At 43.0% G+C, this 14707-nt stretch overlaps 1 protein-coding gene across 4 annotated transcripts in view; it reads right to left on the reverse strand.

The window, feature by feature from the left end:
• Positions 1–14707, reverse strand: part of LOC106609601 (collagen alpha-1(VII) chain) — a 100728-nt gene that overhangs the window by 10001 nt on the left and 76020 nt on the right. For 3 of the 4 annotated variants that reach the window (XR_014381208.1, XM_045698655.2, XM_082964049.1), the window contains exons 66-77: positions 14554–14571; positions 14246–14284; positions 14121–14156; positions 13887–14018; positions 11642–11746; positions 11181–11387; positions 10205–10294; positions 9780–9824; positions 9220–9291; positions 8195–8284; positions 7972–8028; positions 7746–7799 (exon numbers count right to left, since the gene is read on the reverse strand). Coding sequence is in view for 3 of the 4 variants with exons in the window: in XM_045698655.2 (XP_045554611.2) it covers positions 7746–7799; positions 7972–8028; positions 8195–8284; positions 9220–9291; positions 9780–9824; positions 10205–10294; positions 11181–11387; positions 11642–11746; positions 13887–14018; positions 14121–14156; positions 14246–14284; positions 14554–14571 (945 nt within the window). In the remaining variant the exon portion in view is untranslated. The remainder of the gene's footprint in view (positions 1–7745; positions 7800–7971; positions 8029–8194; positions 8285–9219; positions 9292–9779; positions 9825–10204; positions 10295–11180; positions 11388–11641; positions 11747–13886; positions 14019–14120; positions 14157–14245; positions 14285–14553; positions 14572–14707) is intronic. The other variant, XM_082964048.1, reaches the window with a different exon arrangement.

Consider the following 14707-nt stretch of genomic DNA (forward strand, 5'->3'; position numbering starts at 1 on the left):
GTTTAAATCCCAAATAGCCTATACAGGTTTGATTTATCATTAAAATTGATCAATCAGTAAAATTTGGTTTTTGCAAAACTCATTCAGTAATCCAGTACTGACAGAAGTCCCGCCCCCGCGGGAATCCCATGTGGCTTCGGCCCAAGGAAGAAGTGTACCATAGTGGGAAGTGCTCCCAACATTTAATCTACTGTTTACACTTATGATATCCAATCAATGGAGATTGTATGGATTATCATCTCATTCAATTTAATAAGTTAAATTGTTGAACATACCTTAATGTTCTTGCAATCAAATGAGACACTTTTAAACTTCCCATATTAACCTGGATGAAGCAACCTCTCAGGTTAATTCAAGTTTAATACCCAGATAGCCTACCCAGGTAGGATTAATCATTGGCATTGATTAATTAATTCAATTTGCTTTTGCAAATTCATTCACGTCCAACTTCCACATTACTGGTACAGTACTGATGGTTCGTCAACATCTATAAATAGATTAAACGTGTCTTTGCAGCTTCCAATGAATTCCAAACCCAAACATTGAAAAAAAATAGGAACATTTTTCCTCTACATTTTTCTAATAATGTGCAAGCTACCAAAGGAGGTGGTCACCACTCCTCCGCTAATTAGTGAACCTCCACCCATAAAAGGATTGATCTCTGACCTCAGCAGTGATACCAACCCTAATTATGCCATTAGAAAAACAACAGCCGAAATTGCGAATGCTCTCCAAAATCAACCATCAAATACAGGCTTTGTGACTGTTCTCTCCACTTTAGCACTTATGTATCGCCATCAAAGGTTGGCATCGGTCCAATACCACAGTGCACAGCTGAAGCACGTGCAAGACATGGCTAACATGAGGGCACAGGTGGAGAGAACTGAGCAACTATTGACAAAAGCAGGAAATGAAAACATTCTGCTAGTCGAGGAACTGCGTTTGAAATCGGAACAATTAAAAGTAATTGCAAATACTTATGACGATGAACGAGCACAAACTCTCCAACAAAATCGTCATCTGCAGGAACAACTCAATTTAGCCAAAACTAAATGCGATATAGTCCACGCCAAACTAGATAAATCTGTCGAGTTATCTACAAACAGGAACGCGCAATTTGATAACATGCAGGCAGTTTTGTTGAACGTTACTCAAGGTAACAATGTTCTACTCCAAATTCTGCAGACCAAAGACGATCAGTTGATGAACACAATGACAAAGTTGGATGACAAATCAGCAGAACTTATTGAAGTCGCTGACCAAATGAATGATGAGAGAACTCAGGTGATGAGGATGGAAATATTGATTTCTAAGCAAGCAAAGGAAATCTCATCACTGAATCTCTCGCTCCGTACTCGAGACCTCTATCTGCAAACCATGACAGATAAGTTTGAGACCGAAAGGAGCAGGTGTGACACTCACGTGTCCAAAATTGGTACTCTAAGCGCTCAAGTGGACTCTGCAATGCAGCAGAAGACCACCCTTAGGTACCATCTGGAGGAAGTCCAGAATGGTCACGCTCGACAGCATGACTACCCATCTAAGCAACCGGAGTCCGGTACTCAAAGGAGTGAAGACGATAGGTTTCAGACATTGCCTCCATCATGTGTCCCTCAGTCTTCTCCTCTTGGCCATTCGGCACTGAGTAATATGGAGCCTCTTGGCCAACAAAGCCAAAGCTTGGCTTCTCCTCTTGGCCTGTCGGCCCCAATTTCTCCACAGGATGAAGCCAACCCTCTCCGCCCGCTTGGCGCGGAATACCTTGACAAACTCGTCAAGAATTTCCCCACCTTTGACCCCGTTCCAGGTCAGCCAAACGATACTGAGACGTTCCTAGCTGACATAGAGGACGCGTTGGGTGGCTACCCGAATGCTACGGGTTCTGACAGGGTTTACCTGTTGAAGCGAACGTCGAATAGACACGTGACGAGGTTCATTCGCCTACAACAGCAACACGTGCTAAATGACTACGCTAAATTTGCCACAGCTTTGAAATTAGAATTCAGTGGTTCTGCGACTCGCAAACACGATAGCTCACTGGCTAACACGGTCAAACAAGTTCGGAACGAACACCCACAAGCTTTCTATCATAGGCTTCGTTCAGCTTACTTTGGCCTACTCACGGAAACAGGAATGGAAGAGCTGTTACCATTCAAACAAATGTTTCTGTCGAACATGTATCCCACCTTCATTACCTACTTGGGCCCTGCAGCCCACGTTGGCTTGCCTATCTTACAACTCAGAGAGCTTGCAAGCACAGCTTTTGAGGCATCAAAAGCTCGCAACACTAAGAGCCCTGACCACTCGGTTTTGAAGTTTGACCAGGAGCACTCACTCCAGTTAGAGGGTGCATTATCAGGTATTGGAGCGTCGAGAGATGACGCACCACAACAGTTTCTACCACGAAACCATGATTCCAATAACCTCCGCGGTCGAAATAACTGTAAAGTACGTAGCCATCAACATGACTACCGCTACAATTGACCCGTTCGCTACGTTCCTGCACTCAACCCACAAAAAGTGTCAGAGCACAAGGGTAACAAAGGGTTGAAGGACGATCAAAACGTAGACCAATGTTCTCCAGAAGTCCCACTACGGGAAGAACTTAAGCGAGAACAATTTGAGAAAAGGGTAAAAGATAAGTCACAAGGACTAGACGGGGAATTACCGGACACCAGGTCCGCAGGAATTAACACCCATAGCAAGGACGTTAAAGTTCAAATTTCTCCCGCTCTCATTCAAGACCCTATCCAGGGCCCGCTTGATCAAGAAACAAGCCCCCGGGCTCTGTCTATAGACTCTGATACAAAAGTTGCGAAGAAAAAGGTCAAACGCTTCGTTAAAGCCAAGCCCACTCAAAATCGGAAAAGTCAATCTGCTTCCACCTTGAACAGAAATGGCACATCACGTCGTTGCGAACAACCACTCCACTTTGTGGGGAATATGTCCACTAACCACGAATCCAAACGGCCATACCTGGAAACAGTCCTGGAGGACTGCTTAGCTTGTCATGCACTAATTGATTCGGGTGCGACAATATCACTCATCTCTCAAACATTGTTTGATGATCTAAAAAGGGCTTTGAAGCCAACTAAACGTTGGTTAAAAGTGGAACGATGCGACACTACACTTCGAGGGGTCACTCAGACTACCTCGCCTCTCACATTGAGAGTCATGCTGAAACTACACTTCCAGGACGTATCGCTCGTTCACCCTGTGTATGTTACCAGCCTCGAAACTGTAACCCTGCTACTTGGAGCAGACTTGATGGATCGGTTACTCCCATTGATGGATTGGAAAACCAACCAGGTATGGTCACAGGCCACAGTGCCTTCTCCACTGACCACACTGTCTTCCCCTAACGCTAGCTGCAATGCAGTCATTCACGAGGGGTATCTGTCGAAAGCACCCCTTGGGAAAAAGACGTTTAGAAACCTCTTGGTGCAGGATCCGATCCAAGGAGATATTACGATATCTCGACACATTCCATCAGCCAATCTGATTGACCATTCTTTTCATGATTTCGAGCCAGCTGTCTCTGTGAATGAGCAACTTCCCTCCTCCTTGCAGTCGTGCAATACGGTAGTTGAGATGAATTTCTCTTGCCCTTCGGACACTTCCGCAAGCACTGCGACCGTCTCAGCAAGAAAAACATTGATGTGCAGAGTACACTCTGCTTCCGATGATACACCTTCTGCTTTGTTGGGGACTGTCACCCCTTACAATGACACTAATGGCGTCAGTCCAGCAACTGACCCGATGACTACCACTGGTGAAACACTTTGCGATATCGCAGACCGATATCCTCGTCTCAGTTTGCAGGTACTGAAGAGGTTGCCACACGCGGACGCAGTGGTGACTGACATACCTCGACAGCCACTGAGGGTGTTGAAGCACAAACACCAGGAGATTTGGTTGAAAGGTTACAGCCATTCTCATAATAACGCGGCCACTGACAACTCGTACATAGGGTCCGACCTTTTCGTTTGCGCCTCGGACACCAACACCACCCGCTGGTGGGGGGTCCCGAGACACAAAGGGGGGGAATAGTAGCCCAGACCCATGATGAGCCTCATCGAGGCCGGTGGGGGGGTCGAGACTACGGACAACACCGTACGAGGCCGCCAGAGCATAAATCAAATCTAGTTGTAAACTCCCCTATGAGAATAGTGAGGAGCAGACAGGCCCCTAGACGGGGAGTATCTTAGAACACGTCTAAGATAGTACTGAGGTGTACCACACTGGTCGTAAAGGAAGTCCAATGGACTTGTCCACCTCCAAAACAAATGGCAACAATAATCATTCCTTGCCATGTGTAGGTTCAACTACAATACAACTAGTAATATGCTCCAATCATGTGTTCCGGTAGATAATATTTCAGAATAAATCTGTAGGACAACTGGACCCCTTGAATACCAGTACCAATACCACAGTCAGTCCAGCAACACTCAGTAAGAGGATTAGTAACCTCACAAGTTAAATTGCTATTGATAATAGCGACATAGGAGTCACTCAGAGTGCAACACGGGGAAGGGAATCTCCATTGCACTCTTCCAATGGTTAACACATGCCACTAATAAATAGAACCCTCCGTTCAGGAGAAAAGTTATTAGAAGTCATGAACCATGATCACACCACGTACGACTGGTCTAATACTTAGAGTACTTCCGTCGTGAGGTTAGCTCCTCCGTGGATAACATAGCTATGAAATAGACTTCATACCTACCGCCACTACAATAGTGGAAGACACCGTGACTTGTAGAAAACTACTACTGACTCCCTTGACACCAATTCTGACTGACCTCCAGGCATTGACCTGAAAATTACCTGACTACGTCAGACTCATTCTGAACAAGTTGTAATCTGCCAGGATACTTGGTTTTCTTCCCTTGACATGCGCGATTGTGTAAGCATAAATGCACATGCACAACGGAACATCCAATTAGGATTTATGCTAGGATCACTTAAGGGTCCAAGCAAAATACCAGCCTTAGTAAAGTTGAACGTTTACTTCTAGGCCTGTGACTCTACAGCACTCACCAGTTTTCTAACCAGAAGTCCATAGGTCATCCTTTAGACTGCCCAAAACTAGTGCCTTACAGCTGTAGACTTATCATATAGTTGTCAACTTAGGATAGTACCCTAAGCGCCACCCCGCAAATTAGGAAAGCCCTAAATATGTCATTAGACAATGCCATGATAGGGTCATTATTTTGCCAAGACCATGGACGTAGATAGAATACAGTCCAATTAGATGATTAAGGTGGCATAACTATATTTAGTTTTGTTTATGCTTTCATTCATTTTGTTTCATTTTCTTCGGCACATAGAAAGTGATAGAGCCATAAACTACTCCCCCATACAACCATCAGTTAGTGCCACAACGCCGCTCATTTGGGGGGAAATGTAATGATATATTTCATGAGTGTGTGTGCGTTGTTAACATCTGCCTAAGTTACTGCCCAGATATTCCAGTCTGGACGACCAGACGACGGGTCCGGAACGGCGATCCCAATCCGGACATCCGCTGCCGAGCCATGGAACGGACTTCTTCATTTGCAGAGACCCTACCCGGGTCGACCACCAGAGGGGGGACTGCAATAGCAACCACCAACTGGACATCTACTGCCCAGTCTTGGAGCGGATTTCTTCATTTGCAGACACCCTACCCGGGTCGACCGCCAGATGGGGACCACAACGATGATCCACAACTAGGACAACCCACGTTGATTTTTATGTTGGGTTATAACATGCAGGTTAATCGCAAGATTGAACCCAACCTGGGGGGACTGTCATGACGTTGGCCTGTGGGTAAGGTTTATGACCCCCCCCCCCCCCATAAATACCTTTCTCTCTTCCCCTCTCTGAATCTACTGAAGGACGTGAATAGCCTGTGTTAAATATAGAGAGTCTGGGAACATCAAACAAATGGGGAAAAGTAACCATATTTTGTTAATAAAACCAGTTGGAAATATGCTTGATAACGTAATGAGTATGGATTTCATTTCAGTTGTCATCTGAGACATTATGATTGATGACAGGACGACATAAACTGTACCTGGGAAAGTATCCACCCTCTAGTTATCAGAGTCACATGGAATTGTTATGCAATTGAAATGTTTGATATTGAAAATGTTTGTTAGGAGATGAAATGTAATTTTAGCTTCCAAACGAGAGAATTGGGTTTTCATAAGGAAAGTGCCCTGCTCGATCAGTGGCCCAACCCTGTGAAGAGACAGCGGTTATAAACGATGAAACACCTCCCTCCCCCTCTCTACTATATAATCCTTTGACGAAAAGATAACCAGGTTGGTTCCAGTACGGGAGGTCTGCAGCCTCTACGTTAGAAGGACACACATGTCAAGTACAGAACTAAGCCAACCTCGGCGTGAGCTCTGGTATGAACTGGTATGAACTTTGAGCTTATTCACTACAGAAGTGCTACTTCCTAGCCGCTGAGTTAGCAGCGGCCGCTGCTAACGTGGGTTAGGAAAGGACGGACGACGGATCCAGTCTAACAACCAGACGAAGATACCACCACGTATCCAATGGACCACCATTGACATTCTTCCGAAAACAGGGAGATCTGTTGGCCAACCCGGCCAGCATCTACGACCAATCTACCGAAGCGCAGCTCAGAGTAAATATTTATTGCATTTTCCTTTTCCAAATGGGCGGTAATTTAGAATGCATAAGATAATGTATTTACGATAGCATAGCTGCTGTTTCTCTGTTCCTAAATTTTCCCGCTCTTTCATTCAAGCCCAACCCCCTTTCCTTTGTGTAACCAGCCGTCATATCTGTTCCGTCTACCGGGACGTTTTCTGTATGACATCATTGTATTCTGTGTATTTGTAATTCTGTGTGATTAGTTAGGTATTTAGTAAATAAATAATTAAACCCAATTTTGTATTGCTGATTCAACTTGTTAGCCAGGGTTCGTGAAGATAGCCAAGAATTTACAACTTTCATTATGAGACTGAAAATAAGACAAGGGTTATGATTGACTGCTATCGTTGTAAAATATTACAAAGTATTTTAAGAGTTTATTCGGAAGATAACAGCTCTATAAACGTTCTTCCGTGGTGCCCCGACTTTCTAGTTAATTACATTTACATGATTAGCTTAATCAGGTAATATTAATTACAGAGAAATCATTTTATAAGTTAGCATGTCATATCACTTAATCCGGCATAGCCAAAGACACGACATTAGTAAAGACGAATAGAAGTCTAGGTGTGTCCATTTACACCCCATATCCCCCAGGATGGTTAGTAAAGACGAATAGAAGTCTAGGTGTGTCCATTTACACCCCATATCCCTCAGGATCATGGTTAGTAAAGACGAATAGAAGTCTAGGTGTGTCCATTTACACCCCATATCCCTCAGGATCATGGTTAGTAAAGATCAATAGAAGTCTAGGTGTGTCCATTTACACCCCATATCCCTCAGGATGGTTAGTAAAGATGAATAGAAGTCTAGTTGTGTCCATTTACACCCCATATCCCTCAGGATGGTTAGTAAAGACGAATAGAAGTCTAGTTGTGTCCATTTACACCCCATATCCCTCAGGATGGTTAGTAAAGACGAATAGAAGTCTAGTTGTGTCCATTTACACCCCATATCCCTCAGGATGGTTAGTAAAGACGAATAGAAGTCTAGGTGTGTCCATTTACACCCCATATCCCTCAGGAACATGGTTAGTAAAGCATCAGGTAGAATTATGCAGTCTGTCACAGACTTACCTTCTCTGTTTCTTCCGTTGTGCTGGGAAGGATAGGTGTGATGAATTCCCCCTTCTTTAGAACAAAGTGTAGCATGTTTCAAGAACAATATATAATACAGCAATCACACACACACACATGTCACATAGCCTTCTACCACTCAACTCAAAGCTGTCCATGGTGCTGGCTCTGCTTGACACAGTTCGCACTTTACAAAGTATCTCAGAAAAGAGCTCCAGTTTCACACCTTTTCACTGTCACCCGGTGACTGGGATGGATATGGACCTAAAGTTGTCAGGCCACTCTAAGAAACATTGACATATAATCAGTAATGACCACTACTGGACAGAATTCTGTATGTACATTTCCTGGTTCAAAGGTCAAAATGAAAATGACATGTTTTACAATCCGTTGTCTTTACTATCATTTTTCTATATCTAGAGATACAGTGGCAAAGAAAAAGTGTTCACCTCTTTGCTCATTCCATGTAGTGTGCTTTCTGTTGTGATTTCAAACTCCCCTTGATTTTCCACTGACAGTAAGGGATCATCTGTGGAATCCTTTAACAAAAATTAAGAAAAACTATCAAAAACATTCCATTCAAACATATTTTTTGAACGTTACAAAATATTGACAGCATTACTGGTGAGTGAGACAGTCATCTGAGTTCGGCACGCAAACCACAATTAATAACAGGTGTGGTATGTCATCAATACACTGGCATATAATCAGAAACAAATCAATTCCTAGTAATTCAATATTTTCAGGGAAGTGGGTGGGGACTCTAATTTGGGCTCCCGAGTGGCGCAGCGGTCTAAGGCCTAAGGCACAGCAACGCGGTGCTAGAGGCGTCACTATAGACCCTGGTTCGATCCCTGGCTGTATCACAACCGGCCGTGATCGGGAGTCCCATAGGGCGGTGCACAATTGGCCCAGCGTCGCCCGGGTTAGGGGAGGGTTTGGCCGGGGTAGGCTGTCATTGTAAATAAGAATCTGTTCTTAACTGACTTGCCTAGTTAAATAAAGGTTAAATAAAATAAAAAATCTACTGTATATATCTATGTGGGAGAAAATATGACTTCCTCATTTTGTCTCTAGAGATGTACACATGCAAGGTCAACTACACACCCTCATGAATGTGTGTGATGGACTCATTAATACATGTATTGCATCAGAGTAATAGGGTTTCAGCTACCTTCTTTTAACTCAGTAATCATTTGAGTTTGTAGAGTTTGAATTAGGAGGGTTCCCACACTATGCTGATCACTACCATAACACAATCAGGGCACTGCTATAAGACTCAAAGTATTGGTGTGGGTAATGGACAGCCCCGTGAGCTAAATGTGTCATTCCAACCCTGATCCCTGAGGTGTACAAGGAAAGGTGACGTCATAGGGTGTCCACCCTCAGAATTAATACAGTAGTTAGGATTAATAATATGTACCAATCAAATAATTAGGAATGTTAATTTACATCTCACTTGACAGTTACTCACCTCATATTCATAACTGTACTCTTCCCCATCGTATAATTCCTCCTCCTCCTCCTCCTCCTCCTCCGTACTCGTCTTTAGAGAGGAGAGAAAAAGCTGAGTCCCATATGTAAATGAAATCAAGAGGAGATATCTTTCATAAACATGTCTATCATAATCATGTCTTTGACGCAAAGCAGTAAAGAGAGAGTACAGGACATGACTTACAAGTCTTAAACAATAAGGACAATTCCAAAAAGCAAGTTAGGAGAAAAAAAATCATGCTTTTAGTCATTTTAAAATGTCTGTTATGATAATTTAATAGCTTTAATTGGTCAAGTTAGGCACAGCAAGTACAGTTTAATAAGCTTATTTTTAGTTTAGGTTTAGAATTCGATAAAAGTTATGTTTGCTGAGAAAGAAATGGTAGTAATTATTTTCTCACTGTCATTTGATGTAGTTGAGGTTAAAACAGGTTAAGGGTGACATGCTTAGCAACAGACTGTAACAACGTAAATGTTAGACATGTTTAGTTTGGGCGTTTATATGGTTATTTTGACTACATCTTTAGTTGGGGCGTTTACCAGGCGTTCTCTTTGCCTCTTATGTCGTCCTTTCTGTCCCTTGCCCTGGTTCAGAATTTCACAGTTAAAAGTTGTAATGCTTTATAGGAAATACAGATCTAACATGTCGTAGTAGTTATGGTCAAAGATATTTATATCTGTGTCATGGGCTGATTAATGGGAGAGAAAATTATCGCAAATAAAATATGTAAATGTAAGAAAATGTTAAAGGGAAAGTTTACATATTTTCTTTTACAGTATCTATTTAGACCTATTTAAATATAACATTTGTTTGTATAGTCATGAATACAAATAGGTTGTGACTTCAACAACTTCAATTTAATTTCATCATTTATGTCAAAATTCAAATTACACACTTTTCTCAAATTTTGAAGGTTGTGTTTATCAGATGTATAAAAAACAGGATCTATTTGTAGTGACATCACCTTCCGTTCTCGACTCTTCTTTTTCTTCAAGGAGTCTTCCCCACTGAGGAGAACAGTTTCTACTATTGCCCCTGGTACCTCAGAGACCCTCTAACACACACACACACACACACACACACACACACACACACACACACACACACACACACACACACACACACACACACACACACACACACACACACACACACACACACACACACACACACACACAAAGAGAGAGAGATCTTGTACTAGAGATCACTTTTAGTGTTTGTTGTGGTTTTCAGTAGAGACAGTGTTTGGTTGAGGGTTTTTAGTAGAGACAGTGTTTGGTTGAGGGTTTTCGGTAGAGACAGTGTTTGGTTGAGGGTTTTCAGTAGAGACAGTGTTTGGTTGAGGGTTTTCAGTAGAGACAGTGTTTGGTTGAGGGTTTTCAGTAGAGACAGTGTTTGTTGTGGTTTTCAGTAGAGACAGTGTTTGGTTGAGGGTTTTCAGTAGAGACAGTGTTTGGTTGAGGGTTTTCAGTAGAGACAGTGTTTGGTTGAGGGTTTTCAGTAGAGACAGTGTTTGGTTGAGGGTTTTCAGTAGAGGAAGTGTTTGGTTGAGGGTTTTCGGTAGAGACAGTGTTTGGTTGAGGGTTTTCAGTAGAGACAGTGTTTGGTTGAGGGTTTTCGGTAGAGACAGTGTTTGGTTGAGGGTTTTCAGTAGAGACAGTGTTTGGTTGAGGGTTTTCAGTAGAGGCAGTGTTTGGTTGAGGGTTTTCAGTAGAGGCAGTGTTTGGTTGAGGGTTTTCGGTAGAGACAGTGTTTGGTTGAGGGTTTTCAGTAGAGACAGTGTTTGGTTGAGGGTTTTCAGTAGAGACAGTGTTTGGTTGAGGGTTTTCAGTAGAGACAGTGTTTGGTTGAGGGTTTTCAGTAGAGACAGTGTTTGGTTGAGGGTTTTCAGTAGAGACACTGTTTGGTTGTGGGGTTTGAGTAGAAGAGGTACCCCTTACCTCTTCAGACGTAGTGTTGTTAAATGTTGAGTTTGATAAAGTCAACTTGGGCGAGGGAGCTTCACTGAAGTCCTCGTCCACTGTCAGTGTCCCCTCTGTCCCCTTAGAGGTGCTCTCTATCCTCCCCACGTCTTGGACCCCTTTAAGACCATTAAGAGTGGTGAGGCTCCAGAATGTGGGGGCCTCCGCCGTTTCATCCAAAGCATCCTTCATGAGATAGAGAACTGGATGAATAACTACATACTATAGTACAACAATGTATCTGTTCGGATACATAATTAGACTGGGCTTTACAATATGGGTTGATTTCTGGGATACAGATAAAGACTAGTCCTGGACTAAAAACAATACTCAATTGAGAATCTCCATAGAACTAGCTTTTGTTGTGTTAGGGTTAGGCTTAATATGTGTGAGGGAAAGCGTTTCCTATGTCATGTAGCATGTTTGGAGTGGATACTTACAGAGTTAGGTTCTGGTAGCTGTCTGTCTAGGTCAGAGTCAACTGCCTCCTCTATGGTGTCCATCTCTGTCAGAGGCTCCTTGGAGATCTCATACTTTACAGTTCTCTGTTCAAAACACACACTCATGAGTCATACACTAACACACTCATGAGTCATAGACTAACACACTCATGAGTCCAGCACTAACACACTCATGAGTCCAGCACTAACACACTCATGAGTCATACACTAACACACTCATGAGTCCAGCACTAACACACTCATGAGTCCAGCACTAACACACTCATGAGTCATACACTAACACACTCATGAGTCCAACACTAACACACTCATGAGTCATACACTAACACACTCATGAGTCCAGCACTAACACACTCATGAGTCCAGCACTAACACACTCATGAGTCCAACACTAACACACTCATGAGTCCAGCACTAACACACTCATGAGTCCAACACTAACACACTCATAGCACTACACACTCATGAGTCATACACTAACACACTCAAGAGTCCAACACTAACACACTCATGAGTCCAACACTAACACACTCATGAGTCCAGCACTAACACACTCATGAGTCCAGCACTAACACACTCATGAGTCCAGCACTAACACACTCATGAGTCCAACACTAACACACTCATGAGTCCAGCACTAACACACTCATGAGTCCAGCACTAACACACTCATGAGTCCAGCACTAACACACTCATGAGTCCAACACTAACACACTCATGAGTCCAGCACTAACACACTCATGAGTCCAACACTAACACACTCATGAGTCCAGCACTAACACACTCATGAGTCCAGCATAACACACTCATGAGTCATACACTAACACACTCATGAGTCATACACTAACACACTCATGAGTCCAACACTAACACACTCATGAGTCCAACACTAACACACTCATGAGTCCAGCACTAACACACTCATAAGTCCAGCACTAACACACTCATGAGTCCAGCACTAACACACTCATGAGTCATACACTAACACACTCATGAGTCATACACTAACACACTCATGAGTCCAACACTAACACACTCATGAGTCATACACTAACACACTCATGAGTCCAGCTCTAACACACTCATGAGTCCAGCACTAACACACTCATGAGTCATACACTAACACACTCATGAGTCCAGCACTAACACACTCATGAGTCATACACTAACACACTTATGAGTCCAACACTAACACACTCATGAGTCCAACACTAACACACTCATGAGTCCAGCACTAACACACTCATAAGTTCAGCACTAACACACTCATGAGTCATACACTAACACACTCATGAGTCATACACTAACACACTCATGAGTCCAACACTAACACACTCATGAGTCATACACTAACACACTCATGAGTCCAGCACTAACACACTCATGAGTCCAGCACTAACACACTCATGAGTCATACACTAACACACTCATGAGTCCAGCACTAACACACTCATGAGTCCAACACTAACACACTCATGAGTCCAACACTAACACACTCATGAGTCCAACACTAACACACTCATGAGTCCAGCACTAACACACTCATGAGTCCAACACTAACACACTCATAGCACTACACACTCATGAGTCCAGCACTAACACACTCATGAGTCCAGCACTAACACACTCATGAGTCCAACACTAACACACTCATGAGTCCATCACTAACACACTCATGAGTCCAGCACTAACACACTCATAGCACTACACACTCATGAGTCCAGCACTAACACACTCATGAGTCCAGCACTAACACACTCATGAGTCATACACTAACACACTCATGAGTCCAGCACTAACACACTCATGAGTCCAGCACTAACACACTCATGAGTCCAGCACTAACACACTCATGAGTCCAGCACTAACACACTCATGAGTCCAACACTAACACACTCATGAGTCCAGCACTAACACACTCATGAGTCCAGCACTAACACACTCATGAGTCCAACACTAACACACTCATGAGTCCAGCACTAACACACTCATGAGTCCAACACTAACACACTCATGAGTCCAGCACTAACTAAGAGTTCTGACACCAGGCTTGTCACAAGGGTTATGGTAAATTACATTTCAATTCAGTCAATTCAGAAAGAGAATTGACATTCCAATTCCAATTTTCCTCATTGAACTTCTCCCAGGAATAACCCAGTAAATGACCAGGCATGTCCCCTGGTGTGATTAGGGATGAAGAGATATGCATGGACTGTGTACATACTGTGTAGTCAGTGATAATGTTGGAGCCGTGTTTCTCCTTCTCATTGACTCTCCTAGAGGTGGTTAGCTCCTGCAGAAGCTCCTCCATGCCGTCCTGCAGCAGCCTGTCAATCAGTGCCTTCAGCAAGGGCAGCTGGGAAACATAGTCTTTCTAAATGAGACAGCCACCTTGGGCAGTGAAATGAAAACCTCTTTGAACTACAAAACTGTTTCGGATTCGGAGTCAAGAGCTTACCCTTATGCCATAGTCTTCAAACATGACTTCAATGTTCTGGGAAGGAGAAAATAAAACATTTTATTCCATGATTTGTTGTTTACCATGAAATGTATGTGCCGTTAATGTAGTTCTGAGATGTCTACCTTCATGTCAGCTGCTTCCCCTGGAAGACCAGCGTCACCCTGAGGAATAGGAGTAGGACAGGTCAAAACAATGTCATTTCCAAAGGCATTTCACTGATTGGATGTGTGAAACAATATTTGGTAACACATTACAATACATTTCATGAATAAGCATGAATAAGTCATTATTTTTTAGTGAGAACACATTACTTTCATTCCTTTCAATCCGCTCTCTCCTTGCTCTCCCTGAACATATACAGTGGACATTACAATTCCACATCAGTTATATCTTCACTCATCAATAAAGTAATGTCAGCAATATCTCTTACCTTCATCCCTGGTGGACCCTTAACACAGAGACAGAGGAGCAGAGAGGGAAACATGCATTCAGAATGCATATCAAGCACATTCCAACATACAAGCCTAAAGCTAAGCCCAGCTAGCCACTTTTGGATCATATCAACTCATATAAATTTACATTTA

Source organism: Salmo salar, chromosome 17 (genome assembly GCF_965601325.2).
Source record: "Salmo salar chromosome 17, fSalSal1, whole genome shotgun sequence".
Taxonomy (NCBI): domain Eukaryota; kingdom Metazoa; phylum Chordata; class Actinopteri; order Salmoniformes; family Salmonidae; genus Salmo; species Salmo salar.